We start from the raw sequence: 17,942 nt of genomic DNA on the forward strand, positions 1-17,942 counted from the left end.
ACCAAAAAAGAAAAAAAAAAGGTTGTTCGCAGACAGTTATAAGATTGGAGTTTACGGTAAAAACCTAAATAAATGGCGAATATATTGCGCAGTTACAATTACATTGTTGGGTAAATCGTTATCTTAATCAATAGAAAAAAATGGCAAAAAAATACAGAAATAAGACCCAGGTTGCACTTAAAATTCAATTTTCTCAAAATGACTGAAATGGAGACACCCCATAATATTCTTTTATGTTTGTGTATAAACTAATGACTAATAACCCCACCACTGGGTAGCTAATTGGAAACACAAACCTTTATAAAAGGCAATTTCTTGCAGACATTTACCTTGCAAGCAGAGGCTTTTTTAACGATCCCGGTCCTGTGCTTTGTAAAAAGCTCCCATTATAATTAACCAGGAGCAGGATGTAAAAGTCAGCAGTTAACCAAAAAAAGGTGGGTCAATTAAACATGAGCCCTTATTTCATGAATTCAAGTGTATGTTTGGTATGTTTAAACATACCAATGATGTATGTCGTCACAACATGATTCAAGAAGATGCATTGTGCTCTTGAATAGTTATTAAATTATACCTGACTAAAAATGACGTTTTAGAGACATTATTACCGATCACTCTGAAGTATAAAAACTGTCATTATTTAAGGCCCCAAAACACACGTGTCCACATGGCCTGCATTCCTATTGCAACCTATTGTGGTTGGTCTATAAATGTGATGGCTCTATTGAATGGGCTGCAGTTGTAATCAGGACCATGACATTTTGTGATTTTGTTTTTTTCTAGAGTGACCTAAATCCAAACAAATGCTGCAGGGGGAACAAAACTTTACCAGATAATTCACTTTAATAACACTCTACGTTTAAGTCATACAGAGGTGTTTGGCTTTGTACCAACTACACAACAAACCCGTGGGCCTGACATCTGACAACCATAAACAAAGTCTGGGAGTATCTTCCTCTCAACAGTTGACAGGCGAATTTCACCTGTCCTCATAATTCAACAACAGGCTTTAATTTGAAGGTGTGCGTACACCTACAAAGACATCTGTTTGCCAGGAGTTTATGCAATAATACATGCAAGCAGGAGGGCTAACCTGGCCATTCATTGGAAGCAGATGTGAGGGATCCATTTCCTACTATAATAAGATGTTATTATAGGCAAGGGCCCCATGTGTTCGTGAGAAAATACACGGAGCTCCGGTGGTTAATCAGAAGTGAACCAGTCAGGTATACGAGAGACAGCAGTGAAACTAAGTCCAGTCTGCTCTCGGTGTGACGCATCACTGTGTTAATGGACATGCCAGCACAAGCCAGTTCATGACCTTTCAGGGAAGAAAAGAGCAGAAAAGGGATAATTTAAGCCTCAGCTTTCACCTGTGAGGTTACATCACTCGTACAATTTGTCACAGTAAAACCTTGCTGTCTCCGACAATATGCAATAATACAAGAGTATTTTTACATGAATAAAAGTGTTTGAAAATAAAATGCATTATAATTTATTTTACTTAACTTATAACTGTATACTTATTAGAGATGTTCCGATACCAATACCAGTATCGGTATCGGCTCCGATACCGCCTAAAACGCTGGTATCGGTATCGGGAAGTACTGGAGTTTATGCACCGATCCGATACCACGTAATAAAGCCCTAAAGAAAAAATACGTTAAAAGTAGTTTATTTATGTTCTTTTTCCGTTATAACTGACTGTCAAACTGCATAATAAAAGAAAGTTCTGGGGCATTCATGTTTCACAAAGAGTTTAACCTGAGCCAGACCGACAACAAAGATAGAAATCATATCACATCCATACAGGGATAGTAGTATACAGTTCTTAAAACATAATAAAATATATGACACACTGGTATCGGATCGGTACTCGGTATCGGCCGATACGCAAGTTCAGGTATCGGAATTGGTAGTAAAAAATGGTATCGGACCATCTCTAATACTTATAACTTATTTTACATTTTTTTCAAGTAAATCTTAAGGTATTCATGTCAGCCAATACTCATTCTTCAACTTAATTCCAAGTATTCCTGCCCAGAGGGCTGGGTGGGAGCAGGATGAGCAATGACTGACAAGTGAATGCTATCCCTTCCCCTATGTTTCATTCAGTGCGTTTACATGCAGTGTAAAACCTTGATTATATTCGGGTTAAGGCAATACCTCGGTTTCGCAAACGCCATGTCAACACCCCGGGTAAAATCTGAGTTCTCATACCGTGGTTAACAGACCTAAATAACTCCTATAGTAACCGGGTATTGGTGCATGTACAGTATACACCCTAACCAGGCACCCAACGACACTAAAAACAACAACAGCAACTTGAGCTTTAAACCTTTAAACCCACTGAGGACTTGGCATGGCAAGTACAATCAAGAAGACCCATTACTGGACGGACGAGGAGACACATTTTTTTCTTGCTTTCCAAGTTTTTGTGATTTTGACAAAGGTCAACTGGAAGAAAAAGCCATATTCCGACCAATTGTACAGTACGTTGGCAGAGCGGCACCCCGGTTACTGCTGTGCATGTAAACGCACTGATAGTTAAGGCGTTCTTTCAAATGTCTTAAAGACAGAACACAACAGCTCATGCTTCCAATTCTACCACTCAGTGGAAAAATCTGTTTCCACTGATCCATGCAACACATTTTAAAGTGCCAATCAGACCTTACGTGACAACTTCCAAACACATATTTTGCATTGAGTGTGAGAATTGTAGATTCTAGGTTGACATTCAGTTGCATGTATGCAAAGGAAAGTGCAACATAGACTTCTTTTTTCTTTTTTGAAATGTATTTACAGGGATTACCTTTGACCCGACACCTATCAGAGACCTATCAGAGAGACAGAGAACGTCAACAATAGTCATATTTTTATGTAGACAGGGCCTATATTATTGGTATACTGCATGAGAAGGACGAGCTCCAGCTCTGGGCTGCAGCAACAGTGCTAACTTGCCCTCAGAGACAAAGCATTCAGGGCTGATCAGACCCTAATCTCCGCCTGTCTGGTCGGCCTATTCTAAAAAACAAATAGGCATGAAAAAACAACTTTGCTCTCGTTCTTCTATTATCTCCCTCAAATCTTGTTTTCCATTATTCCTGCACCAGGAAAGCCCTGGTGAAACAACAAACTGAGGCTATCCATGTGCCCAAAGGCAAGACTGGTGTCTGTGCCAGAGAATCTGACTGCAGTCTAGCATTCGTGCCAAATGTCAGCCCCGGTGTGCCCCCATCTACACCCCTTGTACCCATGACAGGGTCATAATAGAGCCGCAGCAGGTGGAGCCTGATAGGGAAGACAGGGCCCCTTCGTCCTGGCACAGCTGAAAGAGCCTCCTCTATGTGTTCACAGTCCACATAAATCACACTGGCCCTCAGTTCAAGGGAAGAACCATTTAATTACCCATTTTAAAGCAATAATTGCCTGACTTGGCTGGAGTTCATGCCTGCATGAAGACAAACTGAAAAGTGAGGCCTTCACTGTCTCTGATGATTACTGAAGAACATCAAGGCCAACCAAGATCTGTAATTTAGATAAGCAAATCAAATATACTGTATGTACCTCACATGGTTATAAAAAGAGATCAGGGAAAGAAATCTGAAGTGGACTTATGAGTGTCAGAATTCAACAAATACACAATTGTGCATTGAGGTAAAAAAGAATGCAATGCAAAACAGCTGCTGTTACCATAACTCTCTCTTGAGTGATGTTATGCATTGTTGGTGGTCACCAGCTTTTTACTGTAAAGTCTATGTCTTAACTGAGAACACAGGCTGACTCATGCTTCTAAAGAAGTTATATATTGCTATGTCAGATATGTGACACATGCACAATGATGAACTTTAGGTTGGGTTTCAAATGAGTATTTTTGTTCTACAGATCTCATCCGTTGGTGTCTCTATCTCTGCCATTTCCGCTCAAACAGTAAACTGCAACTTTCAGAAGCATATAAACAAGCCTTTTAAGCTGAGTTTTTAGATGACTCCTCATTCCACCGGATCAACAGATGGTTTGGGTGGAGAGAAAATTATATACATCCACTTTAGTCTAAAACCACAGAAATTCCCCTTGCCTTACCAACTGTGTTACATAGGCCAACCTTCAGCTTCACTAGGCCTGCCAGGTACCGGGTAGACTCGCATACTGCCAAGCCTCTGGGCACATGATGGATGCTAAGTTACTTTAGTCAGCGTGGTGGTTAAGGAGTCTCTGTATTCCTTTGTACTAAGTTGGCAATACTCTACATGAAAGAAGATACAATCTGAAATCCTTCACTCAGCTTCTCCCTGATGGTTATCTGGAACAGTTTCAAGGGAAGTCTATTTGAAATTATCCGAAGGCTCAATGGGCATGGTTTCCAGCAGCATACAAGAAGCTGTGATTTTAATCTATTGGAACTTTCAACCACCAACAAGGGTCCACATTCCTTTCTTATCAATGGCTTTCATTCCCCACATGTCTCACACAGAAGTTACTTTCTGGTGTACTGCTTTTACACCACCCTCCATACCATATCAACTGTAACACACATCCAAAAAAAAAAAAAAGAAAATAGTGCAAAGGTCCAGTGAGGTGGCAGGGGAAATTAAACTAGCACAATTGCATGGGGCTGTAATAAGAGCGATACTCCATATATAAAGACAGTGTTTCCTCTATGTTGATTTTTTTTAATGTTTGATTTCTGCTGCCACGGTATCAGAAATAGGGCGCAATAGGACGCATATATAGTCGCGGTTGCCTTTTAAATTATCCTGCCCCTGTTGGCTGCCGCTCACATTGTAATTTAACAAGTAGAACTATTCAGAGGTTATTGGGGCCCGTCCAGTTTAACTCCACATACTGTTGTGTTGATGTAGTTTATTGTCAAAACGTTCGCTTTCTTCCGAGTTGGGTTGTTGTTCGGACAGACCTGCCCCCACTGCTAAAAAAAAATCTCCTTTTTTTGCCCCAGAAATAAAAACCCAAGAATTTTACTGTAAGAAATTGATTAAATACCGTGTTTGTCTGATCTAATTGTAAACATGTCCAGCTAACTAGCCTACTACCTATGCTTGACAGGAATAGCAACTATAACTTAGGAGGGAGGGGCTTAGCGAACAGTCCAACCATAGAAATAGAGTGAGAGTAGAATGGACATTGAACCATTTGCCGTAACAAGTTAAATAGAAAATGGCAATTGTTGTTAGTTGTTATGGTGCTGTTTTGGCTTGTCATTTAATGAATAGAATTTGATGAATTACCAACAGAAATATGTTGGGCTGCAACTAACGATTATTTTCATTGTTGACTAATCTTATTTTCTTGATTAATCGATTAGTTGTTTGGTCTATAAAAAAAAGCCCATGAATGAAAAAAGGCCAGGATAACGTCCTTAAATGTTTTGTCCACAACTTAATGATATTCAGTTTACTGTCACAGAGGAGTGAGGAAACTAAAAAATATTCACATTTAAGAAGTGGGAATCAGAGAATTTTGATTTTGTTTTCATAAAGATAAAGGTCTTTGAATGGCAACGGTACACATAGGCTAAAAATGGCTGCCACTCTGACCATCCTGCTATGTTGATTTTAATGGGAATGTGCATTCTACTCTCTTTTATTTCTACATTACATCATATTATACAATTTGCTTTATTATGCCAAGCAATTAGGATGTATTGGTGTCACTTCTGATGCAGCCAAGATCTTAATAACAGATGCAAGTTTTCTGCTTCATTTATATGGCCTGAGATCTGGGATTTACTTTACAATCCAAATACAGTATATATATATATGTGTGTGTGTGTGTGTGTGTGTGTGTGTGTGTGTGTGTGTGTGTGTGTGTCAGACTTTCTTTTCCATTACAACACAATTTGGCCCATGGCATGGAACATGCATCTTCAAAAGCAGCAAACCTGAAATGGAAAATGTTTCCAACCAAGCAGCTCTGCTCAGCTGAAACACACTGCGAAGGAAATTCAGCACATCTTAGCTGAGAGAGAAAAATAAAAAAAAAAACAACAAGGGCTTGTACTTTGGCATAATTAGGTCCAGGGGAATTCATTAATCCTTAGTTCCAGCTTGTTCCTTGCCAAGTTCCGAAAAAAAAAAAAAAAACTTGTGAAAACGGCTTTAATACCACACTCTATGACCAGCTGTCAAACACTCTAAATGAAGTAGATCTTGATGTGCAAGAAATTAAAACCTGTATTGCCTCTATATCTTTTTTGAATATTTGTTCTTGTATTCTATCCTATTTATTATTATTACTTCTTTCATATTCTCTATGTGTCTGATATTTTGCTGTTGTAGCACTGAAATTTCCCAATTTGGGATCAATAAAAGTCTATCCATCTATCTATCTATCTAGCTATCTATCTACTGCATGAAAAAATACTAAGGACGTAGAGAAGATGTTTAAAAAGACTTGACTGTTGAGATATGAATGCAGAATGACTACAGATTACAGGGATTTCAAATATAAACATACTTCAGAGAGAATAAAATGTGTTTGGGGGTTGAAAAAACAACAAATACACAGGGTTATTACTTTCAGCATATACAGAGCAGGACATCTAAACTGCACACAGGAAAGCCTGAATAAACTTTGCTTCAGGGTAAGTGGGGTCCTCTTGTCCGGTAGATTATTCCAGGTTTCATTTCCCCAACAGGATGGTGACTCAGCAAGAGACAAACATTTTAGAGCATCACAAGCCAGTGCACCAAAACAATGGACTGCCGGCAACCTCTTAGCCACAAAACCCATTTGCTTTTCACTTCTAAAGATATCTCATCATGGAGCAAATCTCTTGTCCAAACTGCCTTTCCTCGTTGCTGTTGAAACAGTCGATGAGGCCGGCGGGTAAAAAAATGACTTCTCTACAGCAACTGGGATATAAATGCTGGTTTACTGCTCGTGTACAATGTGCAAGGATTCACAGGTTGTAAAAGCTACTAGCAAGAGTGAACAGAGAGAGGAATGGACAGAGCGTAAAACACGCAAACATTTCTGTGAGAACACAAAGTGCATAAGTGTGTGGATGTGTGTATGACACAGAGAAAGAGTTGTTATGTCTCGTGGAACAACTGCTGATATAACACAAACCAGACTGGTCCTCCCGTCTCTCCTGAGGGGCACAGCCGAGGCCCAGTACACGGGACCTGAACTCATCCATCAGTCTGAATTTTAACGGTGGCTTTAAAGACATGTTGTAGTAGTTTACCTGTCGCTATGGTATTTGCAATGTCCATGACCGCATTAGGTCAAAAGGTATCAAGAACTCGTCATAACCCAAACTGACGTTCACTAAGCCCTGCACACAACCCCCCCTCCCTTAGTTACTGTCGCTGTGATTGAAAACACTGCCTCTGGCGGCCTTTTTAATGTTTCCCATTTTAAAATGAGAATCTTGTAAAAGGGGGACTTGGTGGCTACATACAGTACAGTATATGATATGGGGCTAAAGCTGCAAGTCCCAGACAAAAAGGCAGCATCCTCACCAGCTCGTGATTACGTTACATTTCATTTAGCTGACGCTATTATCCAAAGCGACTTCCAGTAAGTGCATTCAACCATGAAAGTAACAGCAAGAATCGCATAGAACAAGTAGACCTACATAGCTTCGGAGAAGTCAACCTGCCACATGTAAGTGCAATTTATTTTTATTTTTTTATTTTAACCATCATCTAATTTGCCAAGGTGCAGTCGGAAGAGATGTGTTTTTAGCCCGCAGTGGAAGATGTGTAGACTTTCTGCTGTCCTGATGTCAATGCTGAGCTCTTCCACCATTTAGGAGCCAGGACAGCAAACAGTTGGGATTTTGTAGATCCATGATAAAGCAATGGAAATGAATGGAAATAAAGAAACAGCATTGTTCTTAATCTTGTATTGCAGTGTAGAGCTAGTCAGCCCTACAAGTATGACAAGGAAAAATGTATAATCAGACTGTTATTGCTTTGTAAAATAACCTACATACGTTGTTTGTATTTTCTATGTTTTCAATTTTATCACTTTGCCAACTCTAGTTCATCAGCTCCGGTGTTAAAAACATAAATCTTTAATTTGTGAAGTCATCGGCTGTATGGCTTCGTACGAACAAGCTCCTGAATTAAAGGTGAGCAAAGAGGGGAAAGAGCCGGTGTTTTCCCTGTATTTACTTTTCACTGAGCCATTACACCCTGCGCCTGCAAAACTCCACTTGCCAACCTCCCTCTGTGAACATTAAGGGTTTAACAACAGCTTAGGTGAATTTGCATCTTCTTAAGGTTTACACTAAAGTCTCGGAAAGATGGCAGCCTTTCTGTTTTCACAGGTAGAGACTTGTCGTACAGTAAGAGGAAGTGGAGGCAGGGTGCTACTAGTCTCAGGGAGCCTCAGAGACATCATCAGCTCTGATAAGACACCAGGGTGTGATTTTTTTTTATAAACACTTCACAGGATGTCAGGGTCAAAACCTGGTTTTAAAAGACAATGGAGAAGAAGAAAAAAGAATGATAGCATTCCTTTAGCAAACTTAAGTACCCTGGAGAGAAAAAAAAAAAAAGACGACTCTGTTCACAACACACAAAAACGTATTAGGTGTAAAGGGCAGCAACCCCCATCAGAGTAGCTGTATAAGTTGGGAGGGACCACACAAGACAATGCAGCAGCTCTCTTGAGGAAAAAGCAGAATGCCAAAGTGACTTTACATCAATGCCACTAGCAAAGACAATGGCAGATTCAATAGGGCACCGACAACTATAGAGCGCCTTCAAAGGGAAAGTGCAATACAGTTAACTTAGCATTTCAATGAATCTCTAATAAGTGCTGGCCTGAGTACAGCCTGGGGAAAAGCCCAGTAGGGCAATGTGAAAAGACTGAAGAAGGCGGTTTAAGATGGGAAATCAGTCAGGAGTCTGTAACAGTCCATTATAGTCTTTTGTTCTTCTTTTCAACTCGTGTTAGATTTAAAGCTCCCTGTTTCCAGAGGAACAGGGTGACCACTGACATTCATGCGAGCATTAAGGTGCTTACACACCAACCAGACGGCCGACCGTCGGCAGAAAAGGCAGTCGGACTGATCAGTCGGGTCCCCGAGGTCCAAAAAAGTGCCTCAAAACACACTGAGGCGACGCCGACTTGAGCGTACGCTCTGCGCGTGCGCGAGACGTAATACGTCTCCATAGCAGCAGCGGCGCTTCTCTGTATTGTTTCTCAGAAAATGAAAACCAGCAGCTGATAGGACAAACGCGTCACGTGGGTCTTTTTTCTCAGGAAATTCACAGCCAGACTGTCATGGCAGCTTGTTCAGAATACGATCTCATATTGTACTAAAATAGTTCACGAAACGTGTTTCTGAAAACATTTTAAGCGAGAAATAGACCGTGCAGTTGCTGAATCTGTCTTCATTTCAGATCGACAAAGGTCAGTTTAAAAGATTTTCGTCAGATTTTGAGAAGCTCATTCCGCTCGCCATTTCCGGGTGAGTCCCGACTGCCCCGTCTCCGACTGAACATGTCGGGTCGGCCAAAATGAAGGCCGACGGCTCCTCGGACGGACGACGGCACGGAACACACCGAACAGACTCGAGTCACCGACCTCGCCAGACAATCGGCTCTGTGTGTCAGCGCCCTTAAACCACTCATTTAGCAAAAAATGAGTGAATTCCAACTTTCAATTCTAAAGTTCTTCTGCAAACTTTAAACAAATGCATCTCTTTTCTCATTTTCAGAAGAATATCATTCAAATTCCAACATTCTTCATACAGGCACTGACTTTTCTTTGGCGTTCTAAACATGCCGAGGCGGCGTGCATGGGGCCGTAATAAGAGCCATACACGAGCATGAAACCCCTCATTTGGCAAAAATGAGTGATTTCCAACTTTCAATTCTGACATTTTTCCAAACTTTAACTCTCTATTCTCTTTTTCAGAAAAATATCATTACATTTCCAAAACTATTCATACAGCACTGACTGAACAAGGTGAGGGGGTAGGTAAATCTGACATTAAATACTTTCTGACCAATCTGACCTTTATTTTTTATTGCTTGTGGTATAGACTGTGTTGTGTCCTCGGGACATCCTATGACCTCACCATGAACTCTGCTGGGTTTATTGCACCTGCAGCTTCATAACACAGGAATGAAGAGTGATATATACTTCAAGCAGGTTTTTTAAAAAAGGAGGCCAACGGGCATATGTTTATTGGTTTGTCTGCTATCAGTTTTTCTCTACTTCTGAATATGAACAAATACATCATACAGCATGAACAGTGAACACACTATCTCAATGATTCTTGCCAGGAAACCTCCCATAAGTACTTGCCACACTGCAAAGAGGTCAGATTACAGGGTTCACTACGGAGCAAAATCCAGAAATTGGAAGTGATTTAGTATCTTGCTCATGGGCGTTTCAGGAAGCCAGTTGATGGCCCATACTGGGCCTGTTTATTTGAAGGGTGACCATTAATCACTAGACTGCACTGCTTCCACACCGCTGATCATCCAGACATGTTTAAAAGAGAAAAGAAAAGGACAAGAACATTTTTAATTCATTCCGCGTCCGGGGTTTGTGCTGAATGTGTTATCAAAGAGATAATCAAAGAGGTTTGATGGCTTAAAATGTATTACCTTTAAAAGAGTGATATCCAAACTTCAAATTCATTCCACATACGTACAAGTTTAAAGCTCTAATTTCAGAATGTCACTTGACCTGACAGAGGCTTGACACTTGACTGAGGATGACACTTAAATCTGGCAAACTGTGGTTTGAAACAAAAGCCATCCACGGACATATGCTTCAGAGAGAAAACATAAATGTGTGAAGGGGTGTGAATGGAAAGAGTGGGACTCTAGTTACAACATCTAGGCGGTACTAAAGAGTATGTGCGTTCATGTCAACACACGCACAGCGTTGCGGCTGTACCAGCTGAGATGCAGCTGTGTTTGGAGTCGGCTCTTCTGCCCGACACGGCTGCAACATTGGGCATAAAGGTGCAACACTACTCAGCCACAGAGCTTAGTTTGTGTGTGTGTGTGTGTGTGTGCGTGTGTGTGTGTGTGTGCGTGTGTGAGCGCAAGGCGAGGGTGGGGTGAAAAACCCAGATATATTTTACAGTATGTATCTTTTAGGCTTTGATGCACCTCTGAAATCTAAATTCCTAATTTGCAACACAGCACACATATTCCACTGATCTCTGAGGTTAAAGGAAACCATGGTTCTGTCGACTTTGAAAGAAGTGTATTTTACAATGCTAAAATTACTGTTTACTTACATGTTTGGTGGCTTTAGCGAACGCAATTTCGCAGATGTTTCTATGTTTAAAAAAGGATGAATGAATGCTGAGTAACCCCCGCTGAACTGAGAAACAGAGTCAGGTTCAAGCGTGACTTATACTTCTGCGTAAAATCTACGCCGTGGCTACGTACGTAGGTACGTGGAGACACAGACCTACACCGGACCCTACGCCGGACCCTACGCCAGACCCTACGCCGGACCCTACGCCGGACCCTACGCCAGACCCTACGCCAGACCCTACGCCATAGCCTGACGTGCACCTCTCGAAAAATGGAACAACACATCGACGCACATCGTGTCTTCGCAGTGTTTTTATTTCCTGGTTCTCCTCCATAAACAACATGAAATCAAGGAGAGGGTTAACTTTTCCTGCTACAGATTTCCCACTGTGGTCAGAAACACAGGGGAGACACTTTTTTTCTCTCACTATGCCTCTAGAGTCGCTACTCGCGCCGAAGCTAATCGCCGTCACTCTCTCACTTCTCCCTCGCTCTACCACACACATGCCGGCTCGACGCACACACCAACGCATAAGTATAAACTTCAGGCCACTTAACGTAGGCTACGGCGAAAGCTCTGCGTGGAGCCTCCGCAGAACCATAAATCACGCTTCAAAGGCCTCACCTCTCTGAACTCTATGGCGGCCCAAGTCACACCTCACTGTTGAGTCAACAAATGCCAGCCTGCCGACCTGCACTCCACATGTGCCAATGCGCTTGAGGAGGGGTCGAGCCACTTCAGTGCAGCATTGTCCCATCAGCCAAGATGACCTGCTTTAATTCAACAATGTGATGTTTACTGAACCCAGTCTTCAAGCAATTATGTGAATGGGTCTGGAGGGGGCAGACCTTCCCTAGTGTTCAAACTGCAGAGTGGAGTTGGTGTTTGCACTGCTGTGCTTTGCAACTCCATAGAGTCTTCATCTACTCTGAATGGGGGATTAAACACCAGGTAGCCGGGGCCTGAACCAACAAGGCGCCACTCAGAGAGACCAACCACCTCGCCTGGTCGATGCTTTACCCAGCATAGACTAAATAAATCATCACATCAAACCGTTGCTGCATCCCATTTAGCAGCGAATGAAGGGGTTGAGTTGCACACATGAGAGAAAGACAACAATTTACGCCAATGATAGTCATAGGAATCCAGGCCGCCCTTCCCCGAGCCCCAGTCCGACCCCCAATGAAGTCAAAGGACACTTGTGACAGTCTATACTGGGAGAGATCTCTGAGCCAAAATTGTCAGCAGTGGGGCTTACAGTTCTGATGTCATACATCAGAAAACCAAGTGGCCTCACTCTCTTTTATACGACTGAGTAAGACTATAAGCAAAGACCATCGGCCGTATCAATCCATTTCCACTTGTTAAACTCTAATAGGCGTAGGGCTGCCCAATGTATCATTTTTTATCGTCATCGATCCACATCAACTGGCGCAATAAACACATCGCGAAAGGCTGTGACTTATCGCGAAAGACAGAGAAAGTATCAGTAGAAAACTGCACTTTAAAATGTTGCTGTCACTTTTCTAGTGGTGCCTTTTAAATTCAATTCAATGTTCAATTTGTTCAATAAAAGAATGTTGGAAATGATTTCCTTACAACACGCAATGTGTTGTATTTTGGCAGAATACTGAAATCAGCAGAAATGCCCAACTGAGTTTACTTTAATATCTGTTTATTTATCGCAAGTAATAGAGTTATCGCGATATTCAACAACGTTATCACATCTTTTCCTCATATCGTGCAGACCTAAATAGGAGTCAAAACAGATTTGTGAGTAGCCGTCTATACAGTTTTTTTTTTTTTTTTTTTTTTAATTGAATATTAAGCTGTAAAAATACTTGACTCGGATCATTTCTCACACCAGTGCTACTGATGGTTCACAGCAGGATACAGGTACTCATTTGTGACGCAGAGCTCTTACCCATCGAGAGGTTTTATTGACTTTGATTGTTTGAGTTGATGCGCATGACCCTGACATTCCAGTGTGGAGAAAGTAGAGCCCGTAGTAACACCAGTGCACGTGCTTAATTGAATCAAGAGGCAGTCCGCCTGCTGTGGCACTGCGGTTCAAAGTCATAATGCAAGAAACAGATGCTTGTGGTTCCAGATAATTCATTTATGATGGTATTGTTGGCCTAGTAGTCAATCAAGGCTGTGGTAAAAGTGTTGAGGCCAGCTCCTATTACCGTCCAGTGTCATGACACAACAGATGATGATATTCCTCTGGGGGGGGGGGGGGGGGGGGGATTGGATAGCTTCTGTAGATCGATGATACATAACGTGGGTTTCCGTTGACGATGCAGGTAATGCACCTTCTGTGTCTACTTTGTAAAGTGGCACAAAGTGATAGATCACGTCACCCGCAGGAAAGGCTCTGCACTCGATAGCATGTTGGATAGGATGTTAAATATACCTTCGAAGTCATCAACACTTTAGCTTTCCAAACGTCAAGGGAATATTACTGCTCGTGCAGTCTATATCCAGCAGGTGAAAGATTTATGTCCGCTCGCCACCGCGACTATGTCCCATCATTCAAAAAGGCTTTCCTTCAGATCAAATCAACCCAGAGGAGTCACAGATATCTCAAACATGACAGCTCTGTTTATTGGGGGGCATAAAGGTGAGAGACCAGACGGGATTTCTGCAGGGTGGGGGAGTCTATTCTCAGCAGCAAGCCAATGGTCCTCCGTTATATGATTCATACCACAGATATAGCAGAGTAAAAACATCTTACGTTATCAATAATAACGCTATAATTAATATCCAACAGTGCATGGGCAGCATACTAGAGCTGGCATAATTGATTATTGAAAGTGAAATTTTAACAATTTTGATAATCGATTCATCATTTAAGTCTTTTAATTAAGCAAAGAATGCCAAACATTCTGTTTCCAGCCTCTCAAATGTGATGATTTGCTGCTTTTCTCTGTTGTATATCATTATAAGCTAAATACATTTGGGCTTTGGGATATTGGTCGGGCAAAATGAGCAATATGAAAACATAATCTCGGGCTCCAAGAAGTTGTGCTGGATGTTTTATGAACTTACTAATTTAGCGAATAATTGGAAAAAAAATTATCGACAATGAAAATAATTGTTAGTTGCCGTCATACAGCATACTGCATAATAGTGAAAGCAGAATGAATAGAAGCAGAGGATGTAACTCCCAATATGGGGCACTCTCCCAACTGCAGTAGGTCCTGGATGGAGAGGAATGGCGCCGTGGCAAAGTGGAGCAATGTTGTTGATTTTTTTTTTTTCATTTCTTTTACAACCTAAAGCCCATTTGTTTTGCAGATGAACCACAACTTTTATTCTGAAGGATTTCCACAACTGATTTATTAAGGAAGACAAAAAGAAGTCCATCGGAATGTGTGAGGAGGACACAAAGGACGAACAAGTAATAAATGCACATTTTCATATATGTTTTGCTCACAAGGTCACAAAATAAAGCCAACCCCATACATACTGTATGTAATATCAAACATGCAGTGTAGTAGGCAATGCAAAGTGTAGCCTGACTAACTTTGAGAAGGTTTAGGAGTTGAGGGGAGACTATGAATAGCTTGTTTCTATGGACAAACTTAGCCCAGCTTCACTCAACAGCAGCTTCTAGTTTGTCATATTACTTTTAAAAGTATCTTTACAGTATGTATGCTGATATGACTGTGTGGTCCGGAATCTGTTATACAGCCCACTTGCCTATGAGCAGCCCTGCACCAGCAGACCACACTATTTACTGAACATAAATAGTAACATCAACACAGGCCTGACACTTTTGTGTGTGCCTTTAATAGGGCATAAAAGCACTGATTTGTAACTTTGACTTGACTTCTTGGGGGGGATAGATGGTTTTATTGGTCAGTTTCGTGGGTGCATGGAACATAAAACCCACAGTGGAGAGTTTAAAAGTGAAAAGTAAAAAGAGAAAGTTTGAGCTCACTTACAGTAACCAGCTGGCATGTGAGTATCAAAGAGAGGATAAGTCCACAGATTGAAGTGGTCGGAGTGCCCATTTTCCAGCAACCCAGCACAGGCTGCAAATGCCGGGGGAAAGGAAAAAGCCGAGGTCCCTCACTCTTCCTGGCCGCCGGAGAGGTGTGTTGCCTGCACTTTTTTCAGACTTTTCTTCTCTGTGAAGAAACCCGACTGCTCCTCTGCGTCCCACACCCGGAGGGACTTCATCAACAGGTAAAACCAATCCTTTTTCGCCCTTGTTTTTTTGTGTGGTTTTTTTTGCAGGGGGGTACGTAAAATATCGATTCTCCGAACTTGCTCCTGTGCACTCCGAAACTTGGTACTTGGGGCTAAATGCAGCCTTGCAAAGTCACTTGCAAGTCCTGTGCTGGGATACAGCAGAGAGAGAGAGAGAGAGAGAGAGAGAGAGAGAGAGGGGGGGGGGGGGGAGAGAGAGAGAGAGAGAGAGAGAGAGAGAGAGAGAGAGCTAAAAGGCTGAATGGAATTCAGGGAGTGCTGAAAGAGAAGACAGCTAATCCCAGCGTGGGGGAGACGCCACCTAGCAGAGCCATGCTAGCTCTAACACCACACTCCTCACGTGTGTCGGGTCCCGAGAACATACTGTTGTAGTTTTCATATGACTTAAAGTCCGCCTGTGGCTCTAAATATTCAGTTTATAGCAGGTTAAGAGACATTTAAGCAGTGGTGGAAAGTAACTAAGTAGCCTACATTTACTCAAGTACTGTCTGCCTACTTAAGTACAATTTTGAGCTAGCTTACTTGTACTTTACTTGAGTATTTCCATTTTCTGCTACTTTATTCTTCTACTCCACTACATCTCAGAGGCAACTATAATTTTTACTCCATTACATTTATACTTGTACTATTTACTTTTTAGATATAAATCATCAATACAAAATATGATCAACAAATAAATAATCTATTATTATGGATGAAGAAAATACTTTATTGATCCCTTGGTGTGGAGTATAAAGTATATAAAGTAATTTAAATGAGCTAAATGAGCGTGATGAACACATTACATACATCAATAATTATAACCAAATAACCTAATATAATATACATTATTCTGAAAGAGGCCATGCTGTTTGACTACTTTTACTTTTTGTACTTTACGTTTATTTGGATACTTTTGTACTTTTACTTAAGTCAAATCTTGAATGCAGGATAAAATACAATAAAAGATCTGCATACGTCCTCCACCACTGAGTAAAAGTAGCAATATTACAACTTGAAAATACTCTGTTACAAGTAAAACTTAAGTAGAAGTACGTGAGTATTATCAAAAACATGTACTTAAAGTAGGCTATCAAAGTAAATACTCACTATGCAGTCCAAATGGGCTCTGTCGTTGTATGATAGGCTATATTATACTATTAGATTATTTATTTTTGATGCAGTAACGAGATGCATTTTAAAATTGTAGCTGGCTGCAATAGAGCTTCTCTTATTATTATTTTTTTTATCATGTTTGGTGGTTTCATTTCCTGTCTAACAATGCATTAAAAGCTCATTATAGAGTTTTTAAGAAGCATTTTAATGTTGTTGTTGGTTGAGATGCTTGTAACTAATTTATATACTGTTGTGTATGTATATGGTTTTTGCAGGTTTCAAAAAGTGCCCTGTCTGAAAAAAACTTAAACCTAAACAAAAAAAATAGACCTAATCCTCAGGAATTTCTCATTTTTCTTTGATTAGGCAATAAACCTGCTCCACTGCCTGTAGTGTACTTTTCACGCCCTCAAGACACATATTTTTCAAAGTCCTTACTGGCATTCCTGAAATGTAGTTCCACTCCACTCCACATTTTACTTAATACATTAATGATAAATAAATGTTTTTTATGAAAACATCCTGGTCATTAAAATGTTAAGATTTCATTATTTTGGTAGAAAATAGAACTACAACTTACTATACTTGAGCATTCAGTGCCCTCTACTGGAGTCAGAAGGGCATTACACTGAAGACTAAAATGACTTCTCCATGCAGTGGATGCAACTTAAAGTGACTATATGTCACTTTTTAATGTTTCTGAAGCTCTGTCATTTTTCATACAATGGTCTTAAATGACCTGTAACAGCAAACGAGACTAACACCATTTTTATATAGTTTTTAGTAAGGCCTCTGCCCTGGTTCGATTTTTCCCGCGAAGTCACAATGATTTGCGGCAGGTATACGGCGCTACAGTAACACATTCTGATGGGTCACAGATTTCTTTGTTACACTGAAAAAGCCTGTGTTAGTATATCTAGCATCCAGCCTTTTGAGCCAGGTAAAAGGAAGCAGGAGATTTCTTTAGATAGGCCTAATTGTATTTTAAATGTTATTTTAGAAGTTATCTGTTGTAGTTATGGCTGATACTGGGTCAGGACCATCACAGAAAAGAAGGACATTAAACGAAGAACAACTAAAAGCTAAAAGAGAAAGTGAAAGACAATGGCGATAACGTGAGTCAATTTCGGTCGGGTTATCAACAGATGGAGACAATTACGGGATTGTAAATGATTCAAAACCCACCCCAAATTGGTCCTCAGGTATGTAACATGTCTATTTCATTCATAAAATAACTTTACAATGGGTGATGGGGGTTATACGTCAGTAGCCGACATATAATTACGTCCCCCTTTCCATTTAGCGCGGACGTTTCCCCTTTACTCCGTGTTTGTGTTGGCCTACTATTTTCTTTTCCCTTGTCCCCCTGT

General features: G+C 40.9%; 1 protein-coding gene across 7 annotated transcripts in view; it reads right to left on the minus strand.

Annotated features, from left to right (window-relative positions):
- The window catches only part of hspg2 (heparan sulfate proteoglycan 2), a 121,852-nt gene extending 106,229 nt beyond the window's left edge, over window positions 1–15,623 (minus strand). For all 7 annotated transcript variants that reach the window (XM_078255758.1, XM_078255760.1, XM_078255759.1 and 4 more), the window contains exon 1: window positions 15,210–15,623. In XM_078255758.1, coding sequence (XP_078111884.1) covers window positions 15,210–15,278 — 69 coding nt within the window. In that variant the 5' untranslated portion in view covers window positions 15,279–15,623. The remainder of the gene's footprint in view (window positions 1–15,209) is intronic.
- Window positions 15,624–17,942: the final 2,319 nt, after the last annotated feature.

This window comes from Sander vitreus, chromosome 7 (assembly GCF_031162955.1).
Source record: "Sander vitreus isolate 19-12246 chromosome 7, sanVit1, whole genome shotgun sequence".
NCBI classification, from domain to species: Eukaryota; Metazoa; Chordata; class Actinopteri; order Perciformes; family Percidae; genus Sander; species Sander vitreus.